Source organism: Acipenser ruthenus, chromosome 5, assembly GCF_902713425.1.
Source record: "Acipenser ruthenus chromosome 5, fAciRut3.2 maternal haplotype, whole genome shotgun sequence".
Lineage (NCBI taxonomy): Eukaryota > Metazoa > Chordata > Actinopteri > Acipenseriformes > Acipenseridae > Acipenser > Acipenser ruthenus.
This window is the reverse complement of record NC_081193.1, coordinates 10,241,653-10,265,782: the sequence shown is the minus strand read 5'-3', so window position 1 is coordinate 10,265,782 and position 24,130 is coordinate 10,241,653. Positions and strand designations below refer to the sequence as shown.

The window sequence follows — 24,130 nt, the reverse complement described above, 5'->3', positions numbered from 1 at the left end:
GAGCATATCCTGCTGAGCAGAAATTTACATAAATAAATAATTCACAGAAATGAGAACTTACATTAAAACCAGCCAAACACTATCATGTAGTAATATACCACAGAACTTACTTGCTTCCAATTTTCACCACAAGCTTCGGATCATCAATGATTGCCGGGTTCTCAACAAAATGCTGATACGATACAGCTTTTTCTTGAAACAGTTCTGTTAAAAATAAATAAAAAAATGCTAAACAAATAAAATAAATAATTGTATACAAATTTAAAGGGAAAACAAATGTTGGGGTCAATTTGCTGGAGCAGTACCTCCAATTTACCACAGGGGGGCATTAAGACATGAACTTTTTGTATTTTTTTTAGCCAGCACTCCATTTTCTTTTGCTGTACCTCTCGTTATCTCCTTGTTGTCAGTTAGTCCACCACAGAGGGAAATGGCAATGGACGGTAGATCTCCGATTTGGTCTGAGAAGCTGTCGACCCCGCTGTCCACTCCAGAGCTGACAGACTGGGGGGACTGGTTTGCTAACCTGGCCTCACTGTCGGGGCAGCCCTTACCAGGATTGCTGGTTTCACTGCAAGAACTTAAAAACGTTAGTTGTCATAGAGAACCAGTAAATGCTTTGAAGCAGCATGTGTAGTACTATGTGTTTTAACTGTTGCAAAACATCATTTAAAATGTAAATTAAGTGTTTATGGGTCCTAAATTGACCTCAAATCTCACTTAAGAACTGTATTTACAGGTACTTCACCGTTGCATTAAGAAGCTACCTTTTTGGAAAATACAAAGCTGCAACTTCAGGTTCCAGCTCGGTGATGTCATCCAAATAAATACCATCAGCTCCTAGATGTCGACTTCTCTTATCTATAAATAGAACAAAGTATTAAATTATACCCTTCTATGTAGAGTTATGGTGTAAAACCTGTAAAATAGATTAATTCGGACATCAAATTATTACTGTGTAAAACTGATAATATGAAATTCCCATTTAAGAAACATCTTTAATTATATAAAGTACTGTAAAAATAAATCTGAGGCGGCAAGATAATCAAAATATTAGCTTATAAAATCTAATGCTTACATTGTTGAAATGTGAGTTTTTAAAATAATATGCAAATCCTATTACGGTATCTAAAAGGGTAACAATTTAACTGAAGTACCTCCAACTAACCACACGGGGGCACCAATACATTTCCCTTTTCCCTTTTTGCACTGTATAAAAAACTGTAAGTGTAGTTAGAGACCAAATACAAGAGTTTAAATGAGAATAACAAGATTGTCTTTTGGACGTGTGTATTACTACACCTCATCTGTGTGACATGCCATTAATAAAGAGTACAGCATATGTGGTACCTTTCTTTTTAGAAGGGGAATCTGTTTTACTGACTGGCTGTAGCTCAGCCTGGCATTGCTCTCCATTTTCTGATAATAATGGTGCAGTTGCTCCTAGCATCTCAAAATCAGGCCTGACGTTAAAGCCTGTGTCAGCCTGGGGTTCGCACTCTGAAGCCACTGGTTCAAAGAGTGGAGGGGAGGGTGAAACACTCAGATGGGCCTCTGAAGTTGAATCACTGGAAATCACCCGAAAGTGAGTGCTTGTTGAAACTGGTATGTTTACCACAGTGGACAGGTCCGATTTCTGTGTGAACGAAGGCTTAAAAAAAATAAAACAATAGTAAATATATGTATATACATTTTTGATATTGACATGTGGTTATATATATATATATATATATATATATATATATATATATATACACACACATACACACACACACACACATACATACATACATACATACATATACACACACACACATACAGTATATATATATACATATATACACACACAGTGGTTTGCAAAAGTATTCACCCCCCTGCAAAGTTTTCACATTTTGTTGGCACGTAAGCGTACTCCACGACGCTTTCAAATTAGACTTTATATGCAGAATATACACAAACTACTCCACACTGATAAAGTTAAAAAATGCATATAGAATATAAATAAGTAAGATTTACAGAGAAAAACAAATTAATCTCAGTTGCATAAGTATTCAACCCCTTTGCTACTGCAGCCCTAAATCAGCTCAGGTGCAAATGATTTGTTTGAAAGGTCACAAAATTAGTGAAATGGTTTCAGCCTGTGTGTACGCAAAGTGGTTTAATTTGTAGATAATTTACGTCAGGTATAAAATGCGTTCATCCTGCAACTCATATAGTGATCCAACAAAGCAACCATGACCAAGGAGCTTTCGAAACAAGTCAGGGATAAAGTGGTAGAGGTGTACAGAGCAGGGGAAGGGTACAAGAAAATTTCAAAGGCATCGATTATCCCTCTCAGCACAGTGAAGTCCATCATTAAGAAGTGGAGATGCATCATACCACCCAGACACTACCCAGATCAGGTCGCCCTCCCAAACTGAGCAGCCGGGCAAGCAGGAAACTGGTTCGGGATGTCACTCTGAAGCCAATAATGACCCTGAAAGATCTGCAAACTTCTGTGTCTGAGATGGGAGTCAGTGTTCACACATCAACAATAATTGTATTGTTACTTGTACTGTGATTCTTGAAATGTATTTGTTTACGACTGTAAGTCGCCCTGGATAAGGGCGTCTGCTAATAAATAAATAATAATAATAATAATAATAATAATAATAATAATAATAATAATAATAATAATAATAATAATGACGGTCCCTACACAAAGCTGGCCTGTAGGCAAGAAAGAAGCCAATACTCAAAAAGCCTCATCTTAATGCACGTATGGAGTTTGCGAAAAAGCATGTAGATAATGCTGCAGACATGTGGAAAAAGATTTTGTGGTCAGAGAAGACAAAAATTGAACTTTTCGGTCTAAATTCCAAGCGCTACGTCTGGCACAAGCCCAACACTGCACATCACCCAGTCAACACCATCCCAACTGTCAAGCATGGTGGTGGCAGCATCATGTTATGGGAATGCTTCTCTTCAGCAGGGACTGGGAAGCTTGTCAGGATAGAGGGGAGAATGGATGGTGCAAAGTACAGGTGAATCCTTGAGGAAAACCTGTTTGAGTCAGCCAAGACTCTGAAACTGGTGAAGAAATTCACATTTCAGCAAGACAATTACCCGAAGCACAAAGCCAAAGCCACACTGGAGTGGTTGAACAAGAAGAGAATTAATGTTCTTGAGTGGCCCAGTCAAGTCCTGACTTGAATCCAATTGAAAATGTATTGTGAGACCTGAAGATTGCAGTCCATCGACGATCCCCAAGAAACTTATCAGAACTGGAGCAATTTTCCCCATGGAGAATGGGCAAAAAAATGTCACCATCCTACTGTGCAAAGCTAGTAGAGACCTCTCCAAAAAGACTCATAGCAGTAATTGTTGCAAAAGGTGCTTCTACTAAGTACTGACTTAAGGGGCTGAATACTTATGCAACCAGTAAATTTTATTTGGTACATTTTCTTTGCAAGTTTTGCTGACATTTAACCTCCTCCTCATATAACAGTGTTCAGTTTAACCACTACAGCTTTGAATAAAAAAAGTTTGTTTGAAGAACTGTGCATACATCATTTGTAATTCAACAAAATGTGACATTATTGGTAGGGGGGGAATACTTCTGCAAACTACTCTGTGTGTGTGTGTAATTATATATATATATATTATATATATTATTTATTTATTTATTTATAAAAATTAATACACCTAATCTTGTTCCTTTACATATTCAGTATTTTGTTGACCATCATCTGACATCTCCAGGTCACTCAAGAGCAATGCTGGGATTTCCACTCACTAACTACCCCCGTGTGTGACCTCTGCAAACTCTACCATGATATGTATATTGCAGGGATAATATAAATGGTCTTGAGAACTTGGGATACACAAGCTCATAATACGGACATATCTGGAAGTGAAATATTAGAAAGAAAACAAACAATGTAAATATTCTCAAACCTGTTAGAAAATGAGACGACGATGACCAAGACTGGGGAACATACCTTTGCAGCATGAGGGAGCTCTCCCCAGGCCCAAAGCATCTCTGGGTTGTTCTGCTTCACTTTGTCTGAAGGCTTGACCAGCTCCGAGTCACTTTTGGGGGTTGAAGGGCGGGATCCACCAGGGCTATAAAATCAAAACATGAAGAAGCTTAGTTAGAATGGCAACAATTCAATCATCTTCCAACACAAATGTTTTCAAACCTATACCAACACGTCAACCAGCAACAAGCGACATGCAGGATAATTAATCTTAAAGACCACACTGAATCTTCTTAAGTGATATATTAAAAATGCTCCCAAAGAAAAAATACGTTTAATCTTTCAAAACAAGTATTTACAAGCTTTAATGCTCTAGACCTTTTAATTAACATTTCGAGTAGGCTTCGAGTAAGTTTTGTGGAACATTTGTGGTAAGACACTTGGAAACAACACACACACACACACACACACACACGTTTGCATTCCTATATTTGTGTGGACTTCTCATTGACTCTCACTATATTTTTATTTACTATTTCTAACTCCAGTCAGACAAAACTCCACGCAGGGTGAAAGTCGACAACACACTAAATATTTTGGCACTTTTTTTTCTTTTTTTTTTAAGACATATTTAGTTCTTAAAAAAGGGGTTTTACAAAGTGGGGACGTCCCCACAACGTTGTTTTTTCAGGAGTTACTATCTTTGTGGGGACATTTTCTCAAATGTTGTCCACACATTGATAGTAATACCCACACACACACACACACACATACTGGGATCAGGTTAAGGACCACAAATGACCGTTGGTTTTTTTTTTTTCAGTAATTGCAACTTTCAGGAAAAACTGAGCCTAAAGTCAAACAGTGTTATTGTTAAGCAGCTTGTTGTTTGTTTCAGACCCACCGCAGTGATCCTAACCATCCTACCTTCCTCATCCTCACCATGTATTAAAAAGCACAACAGCCAATCATTAAAATGTGCATAAAATCACACATTGAAGTCAGGCAGTGAAACCTCAGCACCACACCAGATCAGAGTGTCCGTTTGCCACTTCCTTGTTCTACCTTACAATTGTTAGTAGGCAGAAACCGTGTTATGGGGGGGGGGGTCACAGTGTGGGACAAGATGATTTATCAGTCCTATACCTGTCTGAAGACTGGAAGAGAGAAGGTTGCTGTGGGCAAGAGACAGACAAGCCTCCACTGCCAGGGACATGTAAAACAGAGGATGGACCTTTGCACTCTACGGTCTTGCTACATTTTACAGAACATTAAAAGAGAAAAAGTTACATGTCAAATAAATGTAATTCTTCTCTCTGTTTCGTTAGTATTACCTGTGGTATTGGTTTTGGTAAAGAGAAAAACATATTGTACAGCATAGTCTCTCTAGGAGACGTCAGGCCTTTCCAACAATAAAATCATTCAGCGAGCATGGAAGAGCAAGGTTTTACTGAGACCACTCTTCTCACTTCTCAAACAGTATGATGCCTTCAGCCTCTGGCTACCTATGCTTTATAAATTCACTGTCCACTTGTTGTGTCTTCACATCTATGCTGAAGGCTATCACTTTACATAACTTTTGCAAAACAGTTTTCACCATTGCTGGCAATGATATAAGAAGCAGTCTGCAGCAAATACAGAGCCAACAAAGCTTGTCACTTTTTTATATACAGAGCAGCTGCTGTCTGATAATAAAGATTTCTACAGCCACCATGCAGGTGTCAAAGAAGCTGCATGAAAGTCTGTCTAGAAAAATGTAGCAGATGTGACAATGATGACAGGAAGCATCGTTTAAGCTGTGTCAATAAAACATTAAAACTGTGAAGAACAAAATCAGCATTTACCAGAAATGTGCTGCATGTTTTTGCTGACATGCCAATGCAACAATGGTCACACTTGCCTTTGAATAGGTGACCATTCTCCATCTGAACAAGCACGTACTGTACTCTGTGTGTAGTCACTGCTCAATGGTTTTTCATCCCGTGCTGATGCTCTGTACCAAATAAATAAAAATGAATTTAGAGCAATGAAGTTCATATTAGCATTATCAAATCAACCCTTGCCACATTTATCACAGACTACACACTGATCCACCACATCACTGTTTTCATTTAAAAACTTCTGCTGTCAAGCGCTCAATTTATTTGTTTAAGAATGTTTGTAAAGGGGAAGAAACTTTGAGAGGCTGAAGATCATTTGTAAACAGACCACGCCGATTGTGTAGACCAGCTAATTAAAAATCAGACATTGATGTAGCAGTTACACATACACGCCCTTGCTTCTATTGTGTTTGGAACCACTCCTGGGGTGAAAGATGACCCCCCCTCCCCCCCCAAAGAAAGCAAGGGCCTGAAAGCAAAGAATATATATTCAAACAACTTTAACTTTTTTTTTTTTTTTAGTTTTGGAATAGAGAAAACGACCTAATGATATCCTGGGTCGACCAATGACAAGCAAGTCACTGTACGTACAGTGCCTTGCGAAAGTATTCGGCCCCCTTGAACTTTGCGACCTTTTGCCACATTTCAGGCTTCAAACATAAAGATATGAAACTGTAATTTTTTGTGAAGAATCAACAACAAGTGGGACACAATCATGAAGTGGAACGAAATTTATTGGATATTTCAAACTTTTTTAACAAATAAAAAACTGAAAAATTGAGCGTGCAAAATTATTCAGCCCCCTTAAGTTAATACTTTGTAGCGCCACCTTTTGCTGCGATTACAGCTGTAAGTCGCTTGGGGTATGTCTCCATCAGTTTTGCACATCGAGAGACTGAAATTTTTGCCCATTCCTCCTTGCAAAACAGCTCGAGCTCAGTGAGGTTGAATGGAGAGCATTTGTGAACAGCAGTTTTCAGTTCTTTCCACAGATTCTCGATTGGATTCAGGTCTGGACTTTGACTTGGCCATTCTAACACCTGGATATGTTTATTTGTGAACCATTCCATTGTAGATTTTGCTTTATGTTTTGGATCATTGTCTTGTTGGAAGACAAATCTCCGTCCCAGTCTCAGGTCTTTTGCAGACTCCATCAGGTTTTCTTCCAGAATGGTCCTGTATTTGGCTCCATCCATCTTCCCATCAATTTTAACCATCTTCCCTGTCCCTGCTGAAGAAAAGCAGGCCCAAACCATGATGCTGCCACCACCATGTTTGACAGTGGGGATGGTGTGTTCAGGGTGATGAGCTGTGTTGCTTTTACGCCAAACGTAACGTTTTGCATTGTAGCCAAAAAGTTCGATTTTGGTTTCATCTGACCAGAGCACCTTCTTCCACATGTTTGGTGTGTCTCCCAGGTGGCTTGTGGCAAACTGTAAACGACACTTTTTATGGATATCTTTAAGAAATGGCTTTCTTCTTGCCACTCTTCCATAAAGGCCAGATTTGTGCAGTATACGACTGATTGTTGTCCTATGGACAGAGTCTCCCACCTCAGCTGTAGATCTCTGCAGTTCATCCAGAGTGATCATGGGCCTCTTGGCTGCATCTCTGATCAGTCTTCTCCTTGTATGAGCTGAAAGTTTAGAGGGACGGCCAGGTCTTGGTAGATTTGCAGTGGTCTGATACTCCTTCCATTTCAATATTATCGCTTGCACAGTGCTCCTTGGGATGTTTAAAGCTTGGGAAATCTTTTTGTATCCAAATCCGGCTTTAAACTTCTCCACAACAGTATCTCGGACCTGCCTGGTGTGTTTCTTGTTCTTCATGATGCTCTCTGCGCTTTAAACGGACCTCTGAGACTATCACAGTGCAGGTGCATTTATACAGAGACTTGATTACACACAGGTGGATTCTATTTATCATCATTAGTCATTTAGGTCAACATTGGATCATTCAGAGATCCTCACTGAACTTCTGGAGAGAGTTTGCTGCACTGAAAGTAAAGGGGCTGAATAATTTTGCACGCCCAATTTTTCAGTTTTTTATTTGTTAAAAAAGTTTGAAATATCCAATAAATTTCGTTCCACTTCATGATTGTGTCCCACTTCTTGTTGATTCTTCACATAAAATTACAGTTTCATATCTTTATGTTTGAAGCCTGAAATGTGGCAAAAGGTCGCAAAGTTCAAGGGGGCCGAATACTTTCGCAAGGCACTGTAGGTCCCCAGTGCTTAAATCACTGTGGTTGTAAGACTGTCTTGAAACAATTGTTCTGAACAGAATTATTTACTGCATGTAACAGTCGATATCAGCGGATGTTAACCCATTCACATGTCAAGCATATACTAACCCTGCATCCCCCCCAACCTACCCCGCACTGTCTGCCAGCTCAGCTTCCTCGTCAGAGCTCATGTCAATAGGAAACATGTCTTCATCTTCAGAGTGATCTCCACTGTCCTCTCTCTTCATGCTGTCGAGCTTTGGTTTCCGTCGTTTCTTCCGTCTTTTCTTCAAGGAGCCGATGCCTGGCTGGCAGTCCGCTCCTGTTTGGGACACGTGAATGGAGATCAGTGATTGAGAAGATGCACTGTGGGCAGAGCTTCTGTGCCTCTCCACCGAATTCTTCTTCATCTGTGCTTCCATGAGCGTGGCCCCATCTGAGAGGATGGGGGAGGTAGCAAGGTATGAGGGGATAATCTCCTGCAAGGAGAGACAGACAGAGAATAAGGGAGGGAAGCAAAAACAGCCTTTTGTTTTAAATGCATTAACTGACACAGGAAGGTGTTGCTGAGGTAAAGAGGTCTGAACATCTTGCCACACAACAAATGCTTTTTGGTGTCATTGTAGGGAGAAGTGGGTAAAACATATATTTTTAATATATGGATATCTTGGGGGTCTGCTATCATTCATTTGGGGTTTGTTTTGTTTTCTGCTCATTTTGTTTTATTGAACATTAATTTACAGAAAGTAGGAGTTTGAAAAAATAAACGAGTTTATGTAAACAAACTGCCATATGATGTATACAACAGTAATGTATCAACTTAAAAAAATTAAGCTGCAAAATTTAAAAGTACCAGAAATACTTTTGCCTTCGTACTGCATTGGGATGCATGAATCTACGGTAGATACAATGTACTGTAGAAAAACGTTATAATCTATTATTGCTTCAGCACTTCTAATCCTCTCTGGAACCTCTTGCTGTCTTACTGGCTACCAAGTCTAGTATGATTCATAATGAACATCCTTCAACTCGAACACAGTTTCAGAAGCTAACTTGGCTTTTTACCTTTCAGCCAAAATAAATGTGAAAAGCCAAAACACAAAATTAGATAAAGTTGTTGTGACTGTGCAGCAATGCAGCTATCACTAACTCTTATCAGATTGAAGGGCAGTCGAGGTCTTCTGCTGATGCGTCAAAAGTACTGAATCAGATAGATAGATAGATAGATAGATAGATAGATAGATAGATACTGTACTAGTCGTGGAATTATAACCAGGTTATTAAAAAAAATAAAAATAAATAAATAAATAAAACTGTCAGGGTGCAGAATAATGCACAGTGTGCACGAATTCAGCCTGCATAGCTAATAATAGTTTCCACAATCAATTGAGCTAATAGATCACGGTCCACTTTGGCTGTTACTTTGCATGCCTTTGCATTCCTTATCGATGCATTATTGAAACAGTTACAGCCAGCCAAGTTCTACACAGTGACGTAGGCTATTTTACACATTTTGCTGAGCATGACAGGCAACTTTCTAATGCTGTCGTGGTGTGGGTCGACATTTTAAAACATATAATCTACACAGCGGAGCATGAATTCTCCATGATTTAGGAACTGAACAAAACATGTGTAAACCAGACAAACCGTCGTACTAAACTCATAAAGGCCAGGACTGTCCAACTGATGGCTCTTTTGATTTAGAGGGCAAGTATCCTATTTAAGGCTAATAATGGGTTTGAAAAAAGACTACAACGATTAATGCCAAAAAAAGAATTACTCGAGAAGCGTCTTAATTTAATGTGTAGAAACTCTGTAAACTAAACCTATTCATGGTTACAGTCAGAAATGCTTACACTGTATTCAGTTTGTGTTGGCGACTATCTGTCGATAAGATAATTTTGCACACCGTAAAGCGTATTGAATTTTACAACTGAAAAAGATAAACCACTCCGAACTAGAAAATCCTTCTTCAGCTGTAAAATCCTATAGGGACTGCTACAGTATGTGATTTACTGATACTCTGCAGCAAATGGAAAGAGGGTTACTCCACGGAAATACATTGCAAACGTTAAGCAGCATTGATCTGAAACTGAAATTGATCAAAGTTAATCTAAGTGCAGATTATCACAGCTTGATTTAGGTCACGTCTGTCTGATAGACAAATATTTCTCCATGTGGAAACCCCCTGCACACTACTGTGCCAGTACTAGGAAAATTATTTATTGTACTATACATGGGGGTAATAATCTGTGAATTCTTCATTCCTCAATTAAAAAAATAAAAATTAGCATCATGCCTGGATTCAGTTAACTCTTGAGATTTCAAAATTTCAAAAAAGAGTGTACTGGAGACAGCAAGGAATATGCTTCGGACCTTTTAGGCAGGAAATATATTGTAGTGTGACATTTATAGATCAAAACTGAAAAATGTTCACCCTATCTCTGTCCTCTAAAATGCACCTTAAACCTGAGTAACTATATCTTATGGAACTTTAATGCTCTTGCATTAAGATAACTAACTCTTTACAGTAAATGTGAGTAGAATTGCCTTTTAAAGTTATGTTTATGCCAAGAAATCCTGTCCTTTATCACTGGGGTTCCCAAGCTTTTTTACCCGAGGCCCACCTGCTCAGCTGCTTTTGGCACTGCGGCCCACTATTAGCACTCCTTGAGAAAATTATTGTTTATTTAGTTATTTAGCAGACACCTTTATCCAAGGCGACTTACAGAGACTAGGGTGTGTGAACTATGCATCAGCTGCAGAGTCACTTACAATTACGTCTCACCCGATAGACGGAGCACAAGAAGGTTAAGTGACTTGCTCAGGGTCACACAATGAGTCAGTGGCTGAGGTGGGATTTGAACCAGGGACCTCCTGGTTACAAGCCCTTTTCTTTAACCACTGTTAAATTAAAAACATTTTATATGTTTAAACCTGTAACATTATAAATAAACCTAATCTAAACTGTCCTTTATTCATTTGACTAACTATTATGAAAGATGGAAATCACATAGAATATGCACTGAGTGAAAATAAACATTTTTGAAACACTTTAATTTTAGTAAATAATATAAATTGCAAAAACTAAACAGAAGTTTGTATCAAACCTTTAAATTAGGTACTTTTGTATAATTGAACATTTTAGAAATGCCGTTATTTTTTTTGCTCATCAAACAAAAAAGTGCATGTCTCTTATTATTCCCATTCATAAATACCTGAACTTTTGAGTAAAACCAGTACAACGTGCACAAGAACATAACTCTTAAATCCTAATTTCTGAACACTGTAAATAAAACTTCCAGCCGTTACCTCTCACGCTGAACTGTCATGCACAAAAAAGACAAATGCACACAATACAGACGGAAACGAGAGCCTTACAGAAGTTACTTTTTTCGCCACTACTCTGTACAACCAAATACAACTTGCAAAATCACATTCAGTTGGCTTGGAACATCCCCCCCCCCAAAAAAATTGGAGCACAGCTGCGCCATTTAAACAAAAGAAAACTTAGGAAAATAAATCCATCTATAGCGAAATTTGAATCAGTCAAAAAATTCTTTTTAAAATTATTTTCAAACAAAACATATTCTAGCGTTATTATTCTAACAAGCCAATAATCAATAAAATAGCAGTATATCCAAACATTTTAATAAATCAGTTACCGGTATGTAACAAGATGTATCAGTTTGATGAATAACCTGATTTAGTTAATATTGAAACATACATCAAAGTACTAAATATTTAAAATGTTAATAGCTAATTAGTCACAAAAACGTATTCATCATAAGCATCAATTGCATTTTTAAATTAACGTTATCAAAACTGAGCCCACGGTACAAATGCATTCAAACTCCTGTAGCTGCCTTTTTTGTTCTGTATACTTTGCAAAACGTATTCTTTGTTTGCGGATTCGATTTGTTGTAATTTTATTAATACTGAACACAATGTTTACATCTGCCAGCAGAATGATCACATGGCCTTAACACTGCCCTATTGTCAGAGCTCTCGCTTTACATCCCGCCTACAGGTAGGCCATCTGTTAGCTCTGATTTGTGAATTTCTGCTTCGATTGACAGTCCACCAAGACCCCGTTGCTATACTTTATTTTTCTACAGTTACAGCTGCCGCTGGCGCCTGCTTTTCACTATTAATAGAAAACAATACATAGAATGTCATTGCTCCCGCGGCCCACCCGGGACTGTGTCGCGGCCCACCCTTGGGCCGTGGACCAGTTTGGGAACCCCTGCTTTATCAGACACCAATGGCGAACTAGCACACAATCAACGTGTTTTAGAAAGCGCAACAAAGAAAAGACTAGACCATTTTGTCGTCCCCACCAAGTACTTTATGTCTTGCACTTTTGTTTTAATTGGACAGCTGCCTAAAGGCTTTGTCCTCATTGTCCACATTAGGAGAAGCATGCTGTATTTGGGAGAGTCACTTATTTGTCCGCTTTGTGACACCCAGTTCATGTGACTATACCTTACACTGTATTTTAGTTTTCAAAGATTTCGTAGATATGCAACAGCCACTTTTATAAAGTAACTGTCTTTTCATAGGGGTGGACTCTAAACCTCGAGAACCTGCAAGCAGTAAAAAAATAGCTCAGACACCACTGCATCATGCTTCTCATCTGGGTTACAAACATACACAATACATTCATTTGTAAAGCATTTTCTTGTGTTCAATGTAAAGCCACCTGAAGGTGAAGCTGACCCCCCACCTAGCTACCTACCTCCCTCCATACACTGTTGTTGACTTGTTAGTTTAAACAGACTTACTGTAGCCTGACTAGTTGATTTAACCCTTACTCACAAACCTGCTCCATAGCAGCAGAGGAGCATGCGTTCAATCAAAACTGGACTGGGTGGGGAATGCACTTACTTACCACGTGAGAATGATCTGACATAACAAACGTGTGACTTTGCAAGGTCTTCACTTTTGTTATATTTGGCTGAACACAAATAGCAATCTCTTAAATACAACTCCAACTATGACAGTGTTATAAAGGGGGCATAAAATGTATTTTATGTTTTGTAAAACTGCCAACAACCCAAGTTTTCAAGGTCACTTCTGCAGGACTGTATTTACATAAACAAGCAAATAGAAATCTGTAAATGCCCACTGAATCACAATCAGAACTATTTTACAAAATTCCAAAACTGCCTGAAACTTGATGCCAAGCAGAACCAGGGATAGAGTGAATCACAGCTGAGTGAGAGCTGAAGTCCCATTCTACTTGTTTACGTGGTTTGATCCCGTCACTGATACACGGAATGTCCTGCTGCAAAGGTCAGTGTCACATTGTTATTCCTGCTCCTCCGTCATAGGCAAATGGTCTATTGCAGTCCATTAGTCAATTAAACCAGGGTCCAAACTTAATCACTGCACATGACACTCTTTGATTGTAAAATTTTATATTTCAGAAAAGAGAAATTTTTAAACGCTACTGTAAATGTTTCTAGAATTTTCTTTTTTTTTTATTTATTTCTTAAAAGAAAATATGAAAATACACATTAAGTGGTAATGCCTGTAGTAATGTTGGATTTGATCAAAACTAAACTGATTATAATAATTCATATTTTAGCCATTTACTGTACACACAGCGTTCCGCATTTTCAGTTTTTATCTTAACACATGTATCCCGGGATTTTTCCAAGTATATTTTACAAATATTAAAATAGAGATACAAACATTAAAAAAATGTTTTTAATTAAAACATCGACTAAAAAAAATTCTCACTATACACACTTTACATGTGGAATATGATGCGTAGCAGTTCTGGTTTCTGATTAAGTTTAATGTCCTCGCAAATTTTGCCATGTATGATGAAGCAGAATCTGTGCAAGTCAAGGACACATTTTCTCAAGTTAGCAGGTACTTTGCGAACGTTTGGGCAATCGCTGTGCTGACAGAGCTAGTATCTGCAGAAGATGTGAACGTGACATTAGCACAACACACGCCAGGTTTATACCTTGGAATCATAAAATGAAAAGAAAATTGACAGAACTGGATGGTCCAAGGCATTGGAAGTCAAAAATCACACTGGACATTTCCATCAGTGAGTTCCATAAGTTTACCAACTAAAGCATCATCATTTTCTGTCAAATATTTACAAGATTGTCGGTGTTAGGCAGTGTTTTAGCTGATGTGATGGATAGTACTGTCGCACAAAATCACCACACCCCTCTGCAATAAACAGAGGCTGTCCAGCAAAGCACAGAGCTCTGACAAACTCATTAACAGTCATTCTGCACTCTCTCTCTTTTATTAAAGCGCGTGTAAAAGCCACAGAAATTGATTGCTCGTCTCTCAGTTCACTTTCTTGGTTTTAGTTTTATCTGTCAGCGTGAATATGTACCTCAATGCAGCAGTATTTGCATCACTATGCATCCTCTGCCTCATCTGGCTCACTTCTGCTATTTGGCTTTTTGTATACTTCGAAACATTTGTTTTCTTTTGAATATTCATAAACTGATTTACATTTTCCCTCCACTCCTCATCCACTCAAAATGTTATATTTTAAGGTAAGTATTTCAATTTAGTTTTTGATCAAGCTAGTTACCAGCACTTGTCACAATAATCAGACTTTGATTCACCATTGACCAACAGAATCAGGTGATAATGTGTTTGTGAAGTAACAGAGAACCAATCACATGCAACGTTTGAACGTTATTTGATCCTCTGACGTCTAAACGTACCTGCTGTATCCTAGGTCAGTGTAGGGCTGCTTATTACAATGTCAGAGTTTTTTTTAATAAAAAATATTGTGTCTTTTCTAGAAAATAGTACTGGTTAAATACTGAATAGTAGACTAAAACTCAGGTATAAATCAGTAAAAGACAAGGTTCAGTTTCGGTAAAATTCGGAATAAACTGGAAATGTGGAACGCTATGTATACAGTACTTCCTTTTATGAGTGATGTGCCTTATTTGCAAGTGAATAAGAAATCAGAGCCAGAAGGAGGAGGATCAGAACAGGGTTTGCAATTAAACCAAACAAAAGTGATCAGACAATAAAATGAATAGTTAAATTGTTAGACATTTTTTTCTCTGTGTAATGGCTATGTAAATCAATTTCAGGCCTACCTTATCATCCCCTGTTTCCTGAACAAAGAAGGCTTCCCCATTTTCTCCAAGCTTCATATGTAAGCTCACAGGTTCCCCATTAATTTCTATGTCCACCTAATAAAAAAATGAGAGAAACAGATGAGTTGTGAAAGCCTATCAAAGGAAAGCCTATTGTTGCCTTTGTCGATGAGAAAATCCTTTCAGCATTTATTACCTGTGGGTCCATTTTTGACATCATATTTAAACATTGATAAAGGAAGTACTTATTCTAAAGTCTCAGTTATAGTGAACCATAAACCATAAAACAATGATACTGTTTTTTTTTTGTTTTTTTTTTACAGTAAAAGTGCAATGTTGGAAGTTGTAAACAATCACTAATGCTATAATTGTTGACAAATATATTACTTTTTCAAATGTCTGTTAAAAAAATAATATTTCCTCCAAAGAAGTTCTGGTTCTTAACAGTATGTTTTAATGAAGACAAGTTACATTTAAAAAGACAAGTCCAAACAAATTACACCTAGAGTTTGAGACCAAATATAATCTGGAAAATGCAATAGTATGAATGAGAAGAAAATCTCAGTGAGTGAATGTCATACTATTGGTACTTTCCAGAACAGGGAAAAGCTGCAATGAGTATCTGTCAAACCAACATAGGCAATTATATGTGACTTTCTTAATTAAAAGTCGCCTGTGAATAAAGGTGTCTGCCAAATAAACTATAAGAACATAGAGCCATCAAGATGTTAATTTCGGTTTCTTATAATATCACTTGCACACCATTGATTAAATAAAAATCTACTTCTCTAAAATATGTATTAAATACTCGTATAAATTAGTTAAAACTAAGAGTGCATGCTGCCTCAGTGTTAACACCCAACCTCTTATACATGTCTTACGGCATTTGTACAAAAAATACCCACAGTAGTACCAAACACGAAACACTTGACTTTTCTTTCTTGGTTTGCTGTAACATTAAAGTGCTAACAATTCATGAAAAACTAAAATTCTTCTTAGTTTTGCATCTAAATAATCCATACAAGTAAAAGTAAAACGTGACTATACACTTTAAGCACAGATTCACATCAAACAGTACTGAGAAAGTCTACAACATTTTGTATTACTAATAGGAAAGTTGTGCTACACCTTTTATTTCTTCACTAATGTGTTTATTTAGAAAGCACCACCAGATTGTTTTATGCAAGTGATCCACAAGAGGCAAGTAACAAATTGTAAGACAGCAGCTGCCTAGAAATCTCACATCATTGTTGAAGTAAATGTTTTCTTGAACAGCCAATACATGTAGGTGTCAATTCAAAAAATAATAACATTGATTATGTATGACCAACAACTAGCATAAACCACTAGGTCTGCATTTAAACATTACAAATCATAAAAAAAAAAAGTTTTTTCAATTATGTTGATCATGCTGACAAAATCATTTGATTACTTTTTTTCCCCCCAGACACATTGTCTTACCACTTTCTCCCGTGACCTCAGCACCCCCATTTTCCCAAACCGGACGTGGAACGGAGAGCACTGGAGAGTCCCATCTGGCCGACGCACCACAATGATATCAATGCATCCTGATAGTGTTGCAGGATTTAGTCCTCTATATAGCTCCTTCACCTGGACAAACACCTGACCGGCAAGCTGCCCAACGTAGTTCATGGTTTGTGTCTAAAAAATAAATGTACAGTGATTTACATGGTACAGTAAAACCACAAGAAACTAAGTCAAGTAAAGCAGACAAAGGCTCTGGCTAATGCCTTCGTGAGACAAGACCTTTGTTTATGTTAATGTGAATTAACTTATCTAGTATGCCTTTCAAAACTAACCTGCATATCAAAAACATGACAGTTTACTCTGCCTCGAAAAAAACAATTCCATCCAAGTCAGAGATCTCTTAACAGATAGGTTACCCATCTGTTTAATTTACCAATATCCGCCCACACTTAAATATGTCTGATTCCTAGCCAAACCAGTTATAGATTTTTTTTTTTCTGTGGTCGTAAAATACTTGTATTTTTTAAAACATACCCCCTTTGGCGGTTTCTGATATACTGTAGGGGTGGCGTCATGCTACAGTAACTGCATCCACGCCTATCTTTATGTGCAGTACTATGATGAAAGAACAGGGAAGGAGGATTCTGACTTATGGCGCTACAGTGGGAAGTCATTGTACTTCAATGTTCAAATAATCCTGCATTATTCTTTGATACTTTTTTAAAGCTGGCTACCCTAATAGGCATGAAAATTGGCTCGCCCTGTTGAACCCTCTACCTAATACAACCAGTAGCAGCAAAAACACACCTGACCAAATCACAGGTAGTGCCCAGCTGAATGACTGAATAATCTGCCAAGAACCAGGGATCCACCCTCAGCTGTTGCTTTGCAGAGTTTGAAGGCTGTCATAATGTCTTATTGATCTCTACTGTACTGTGTGTCACAGTGGGGCACCTATCAGGGAAAGTAGGTAGAAGTGTCTCTTTATAAAAGCCTCATGTTTTGTGTTGTGTTTTCCTCAGGCAACAGTATCATACTCTGTTTCAATGAATATATTTCAAAGTTTGACCGAGTCTAATGTTTGATTTTGTCGTTTTCTTTTAAAGTATACTGTAGCCATGTATATTGTATAAATGATAAAGTACCTGTGAGCTTTTAAGTACAGTTTATGTATTTCTATGAAATGGGAAATTAATAAATCAGTATATTATACAGAACTTCAGATATGTGGATTATTATTCTAATAATCACTTTCATTAGGCCTATACATTACATGAATGTCTGTGTAATGTAAAAAATTCTAAGCTTGCAGAGTATGCACCCCCCCTCCATCCATCCATCCATCCATCCATCCATCCATCTCCACTTGGGTAAATACGTTGCGAACATGAACCATCAAATTTATAACCTGAAACCACAGTGAAATAAGTATCCAGTATAAATGTTAATAAAAACTATAACAGAACAGTGATGTTTCCGCACAAGTCCCCAAGGATACGTTTTAAAGTCGTGCCAAAATACATCTCTAGCACAAAAAATGTACTGTACTGTTCCAGACAGCAGTGTCCAACATGTAAACAACTCATTCAGCCAATAGGCAACATTCCATACAATTTGTCAGAGGAAAATTGGTGTACGCTCTTGTCAAAGCCCTATTCTTAAAACTGCTCCTCTTCCATTTGAATCCCAAATCGGTTCTATGTATAATAACTGTGCAGTATAAACAGTCATTATTGATATTGCCCACCCCCTAAAATAGACAATGTGTGGGTATTTGGCATGGACAGACCCAGACCCAGGAGTATCCAATCAGAAATGCTGCCTTCTTTTGACATAAAACATATCTAACTCTATGTTACAAGCAGCTTCACAATTTAAAAAAGGCTGTGTTCTGCTTAAAGTTGTTCATCTGAAAGTTAGCTAGTCATTTCAAATTGTCCTTACTGTACGGTAAACAAAGAGGAAGGGAAAGGGAGATACATTTCCAATTCTTATTTTACATGGCAGTGTTCCAGTCAAAGGGGTCCCCACAGTAACAAGCTCTCTTACTGCATGAAACCTGCTTACATGTTTTGTATATTGTATCTGTGTTTCTCGCTAAAAATTACATGCAGTAAAGAAAGGGCCTTTTTGTTATTTTCACTTTTTCTGTAAATTTATTGAAGGCTTCAATATGTGTGAGCCACCTTCTAAAGCTTGTCTTAAAGTGTATTTCATCTGGAAGTTATGATTTCTGTTATATAATTAAACGTCTCCACATTATCAGTCACCATTCATTTTATTCCGATAATTGTGCTGTGCTTTAAGCACGGAATTTTAAAATGAAAGAAAATGACAACACTCACTTTGACACTGGCTTTTATTGAAACTGAGAAACCCTTTTCAAATGGAATTTAAATACTTTTACCTTACAACCTCAAAGTCATGACTTTTACTGTATTTGTGACAACAAACAGATATGTTGAGTGGGGACAGTACAAGGAAATCAGCCTTGATTTATGAAATATACAGCATACATTAATTACTTGAGATGTAGAACTAAACTGAAATCAAACCACTTTACACCCCAACAGTGTTACTGCTATGTCATAGAAACACAGATGGTTAAATTGGGGGATTCGTTTGTGACATATTTTTTTATTGTAACAACACTGTACACAAATGTAGTAGGTATTGGGAGTGATGTGCTGTTGTGAAACATTCTAAAACTAATTTGACATAGACTACACTTCAAAGTGTGGGTAGCTTAACTGCATTCCCTACACTGTAGTTATACCTCTGTTGTATTATTTTGTACATACAGACACATAGTACTGTTAATTGGCATATATTAGGAGATTACATTAACATTTTCAAATACATATTTAATGTAAAACAATTCCCACAGCCTGCTTCTAATCCTGACCAGACTTGTGATAAGTATCTGTACATGAGGTGAATATGAAAACATGGTACAGTAACTGCAATATGTATTTTATGATTTCAAGGTACGTGTTGTATACAATATTTCCAGTATTTCGATACAGAATAATTCACAATATGTACTCAAGACCATGACAGGGGAAAATGAGGCTTCTCTCTCACTGGCAGCACAATGAAAATAAATAAATAAATACATAAAAGGCAGAAATTTCTATCTTTTAAAAGACTCATGCAGTCATACAATGATACCACTACTGTCTATAATATTTATTTACATAAACCATATTAGGCTACACATATTTTTAATACTGAAAATACTTACATTCCAATAAAAAAAAAATCGGCATTGAAAATGTAATCATGTAAATATCTATACATAAAAAAAAATGCAGATTAAAACATTACTTTTCGGGTTAAATTAAAGGTATTCAAAAAAAATAATAATAAAAAAAATCTTGACTTACCACTTTAACAGTTCGTAAACATCCATGCACCAGCAGTACGGGTAAACAAAGTATTGCCCATTCAATGAAATTGAGTCAGAGTAGGCCACAGCTTCAATATTTCTTAAGAACAACAACGAACCTTTCTTAAGCCGCAAAATACCGGTACGTACAATGGGTCTTCCTACGCTACTGATTCTCTACCTAAAAACCTACCCAATTATACTGCTGACATCATCACAGTGGAACCCGCCCCTACCCAATAAGAGCACGAGAGTAGACACACACCATCCTGAGCTGAGCCAAGCGAAGCACACTTCCTATTTGAAAAACCAAACAAAGCTTTCTTCAAATCGCCGTCGATATATTCTGTTGCGGAAGGTAAAATAAACAACTAAATAAAGTATTAATAAGACACTTATCTAGCTGAAGGGAAAAATATGCAAACAGAAGTCTACTTGTGGTGTTCGCAATCCTGTCACACAGTACTAGCAAACTGTCATCCACATGGGGCCCAGCGAGGGGAGTGGGACCCACACATCCGTAACATGTTTCAATCTGCAGCCCCCCACTTTTTTTTTTTTTTTTTTGTAAAGATGTAGTTATCGAACTGTTGGGGCTTTTATAAATGTCAATAAACTATTACATTTTTTATTGCAAAATAACAAATTTTTCGACACCCCTTTAAAGTCCCCTATCATCTTCTGTGTCTGAAATATGAGTGTTCACAACTTCACTGCGCACTGACTGGTGGAATAAAGTCATGAGGTGATTATACCACAGCCAATGGTTTTTCTACATTGCCTTGACACGGAGTCTGCTGTGTAATTTATAGCAATACGTTTTTGCTAAACTTGTTGATTTTTGTGTGTGAACCAAACATTGCTTTTGGTTGAACACAAAATTTAGACACGGCTATTTTCTCAAAGCAATTTACTTCAATAGTCATTAGCACTTTTTTTTTTTCAAAAAGGAGAAACACACCCAATAAAGTTACCAAAGACTTTTAGGGTTTTTTTTTTTTTTTTTTAAATGACTGCTCAGAAACAGAGCACACCTTCTACTTCCTACTACTCAGCAACCCTAAGCAGACTGACTGGTTTCTTTAAATACCCTGCACCTCGCTCTAATTTACAATAATAGCCAGGTGCAGGTAATTATTAAACAATACAACAATTAACAAATTTAATTAAACAATAAACAAACAATTAAACAAATGTTTCTGGCAGGGAGGATTTTAACCCCCTCCCTGCCTTATCACTATATATATATATATATATATATATATATATATATATATATATATATATATATATATATATATATAGTAAACTATTGGTATACTGTGGTGAAAAGCAGGTTACTGCACACACCTGTTTTAAAATACTAGTTATCTCTAATAAAACATTTTAACACAAAGGTTTTCAGCTGAAGGGATCAAACATGGGTGGTCGCAAAGACTTGCATATTATAGGAATGCACTCATTATGTCTTGGTGCTGCATAATAAAGAGATAATTCCAAACTCCTCTGGAACTGTGGTACAGCACTAGATGTGTATGTACATGTACCACAAAATGTACTTAATATGTGTTTCTTAATTTAATTATACTTTGAAATGTTGCCATTTCCACTTGTTGAATACAAACCAAAAGCATATGCCAACCTCAGTAGGTGGAAACTACTTGAACTGCTGCTAGTTGCAAGGGTATTATGTATTTATTTATTACATTAAATTGCCTGTAATCTTCTCAAGTAAGTAACCAATACATAAAAGCTGCTCCTGACTTATAAAAAACAGAACATTCCTACTGCAGGAAAAAAAAATGGTTACATCAGCCCCCGTGCCATTGTGTCATAATCACAGGGTTATTGAGATTGCACCAGTAACCCCACAAGAGCGGACCAGTTCAAGACTTATTAATATTCAGCAAGAACAGCATATGATTTAGCAGTGTAGCATTAAGTAGTTAAATGTTTCAAAGGTTTCAAAATTTCAAATGCTGGATAAACAGAACGGTCTGAATTGCAGTGTATACTGCAGCTAGTTAGTGGGTTACAAGAAGCCAATAGTTTAGTCAGGGGATACTATTTTTAGCAGAACATCCAAGGTCTGTCACTCAATGCTGTTGTTTCTCAGTTTGATTCTTGCTCCCGAATCTTATTTCTACAGAACATTTTAAAATCAAAATAAATAAATACAAGTGCCCCAAAAACATTAGTATGGCACTTTTAACCACACAAAGACAAATCAATTTACAGTCGATTTTATGGCATATCACATGCTTTTGTATAACATAATGTGACATTGTATTACAGTATGTTTATTTTTTGTATAGATTTTTGGATATTTCTTTTTAGGAAAGCTTGTGGCACATTGATTTGATTGAATGATGTATACTCAAACGCAGACAATTGCAGATTTATATAGGAAAGTGTTTCCCCGAGACATGAACTAAAAACCTAACCAACCATTTATATTTACAGTACAAATATGTGTGCATAATCACTGGTTTGTTTTGTTATGTAAGGCAAACACCCTTCTAGTTTTCATATGGCTTCAATACATGGCAGGACACAGTAAATCATGTGCAAACACAGACTACACACCAGATTATATTAATAGAAATGAAAGGGCTCTCAGAGTGCTGTGCTGCACGTCCAGGTCCTAGCAGCTGATCAATCTCAGAGTTTTGAAAGAATAATGACTGAAGATTTAGCTTAGCATAGAGAAATTAAACTCATTTCTTAGCCAAAAGATACTTCTATGTCTTGACAAAATTATTTTCACACACGCACTGATAGGACAACATTAACAAACATCCAGGCCAATCCATGGAGCTATCTGAGCTTTATGAGGAAGCATTCACAATTAAAGTGCCGATTCATTATGCCCCCCTATTGATATGTTTTTAGCAGGTGTTTCACATTTTCTGTCCAGCACTGTATTTACCACAAGCTTACAGATAGAATCTAAAGCCATAAACTGCTACTTGTTTTACTGTGGTTGTTGACACTTTTTATGCTGTATATTTTTAGAAATCCACTCTCTGCCACCTTGTAATCTAACTACTTACAAGGGTCTCATGCTTTTGTTAAGCTGCTTAAATAAATTTGCTAAAAGTATATACATAGGATAAGAAGTTGACGGTTCAAATTCGACAGCACAATGTTTAGTATGAAACTTTTGGTCACACTTTAAAACAAGCACCTGTTCATTATGAACTTGCATGTTCCAGCCTGGGAAAATTACTGAGGCTGTGTAACGAATAAATATTACAAACAACATTTCAGTACCCCATACACCTGTAGTTGTTAGCTGATCATTTGTTCCTGTAATGTTATCCATATAACAATAACGAAAGGGTTCATAATCCCTTACTCATACAAGCAAGAGCATGATTGTTTTTCTCATAGAGTTACAGAGTGGGGAAAGGAATACGCCCTTTACTTATAACTCTAGCTATAAAGTACATGCTGTCTTTAACATAACATTTCTGCTGATTAGAATGCTTGCTAGCGCTGAATCAGAAAAACAAGAAACTTCTAGGAAATGTTTCACTGTGTCCCTAAGGGATATGGGGGTGGAGCATATAGGGCTAAGTGGGATGGGGAGATTCAGCCAATGATATGGCACCAACCAGGAAAAACACTGACCTTGGAAAGGAAGCGCAAGCCTTCAGTATGTGCTTCACAGTGGTTTTGAACATACCCTTATCTAGGAACTGTCTATATTAAGTAACGTCTTAGGAGAGCACAGTATGTATTCATGTAAACATGTTTCCCTTAACATAAACACAGATCAAATACAGAATATGCTGTTTTATGCCTGTAACTGTTATGTGTGCTCAATAATTATGAAATATGCACCACCATGCACAGTTTCAGCTATTTTCATGACATTGTATTGTTCCATTATAAACACTTTGCCTGGTAGTTTCATTTGAAAAAGTTTAGCAAATTATATAGGTCTGGCATGGGGTGTGGGTTGGGGCCATGCAGGGGGTGGGTGATTTTTTTTTTGTGTAGCCTTTGAATAAAGCACCTCCGGTGCCTAAAACAGTATTAATATGTTATTGCACCAACAACACATAATTATTATAATTATCTCTTCAAATAAAATA

General features: G+C 37.1%; 1 protein-coding gene across 1 annotated transcript in view; it reads right to left on the bottom strand.

Moving 5' to 3' along the window:
- LOC117403269 (phosphatidate phosphatase LPIN1-like) overlaps positions 1-20,330 on the bottom strand; it is a 34,929-nt gene extending 14,599 nt beyond the window's left edge. The window contains exons 1-10 of the mRNA XM_059023632.1: positions 20,029-20,330; positions 16,616-16,816; positions 15,155-15,250; positions 8,214-8,542; positions 5,860-5,952; positions 3,981-4,104; positions 1,351-1,651; positions 768-861; positions 387-571; positions 111-204 (exon numbers count right to left, since the gene is read on the bottom strand). Coding sequence (XP_058879615.1) covers positions 111-204; positions 387-571; positions 768-861; positions 1,351-1,651; positions 3,981-4,104; positions 5,860-5,952; positions 8,214-8,542; positions 15,155-15,250; positions 16,616-16,807 — 1,508 coding nt within the window. The 5' untranslated portion in view covers positions 16,808-16,816; positions 20,029-20,330. The remainder of the gene's footprint in view (positions 1-110; positions 205-386; positions 572-767; positions 862-1,350; positions 1,652-3,980; positions 4,105-5,859; positions 5,953-8,213; positions 8,543-15,154; positions 15,251-16,615; positions 16,817-20,028) is intronic.
- Between the last annotated feature and the right edge of the window lie 3,800 nt (positions 20,331-24,130).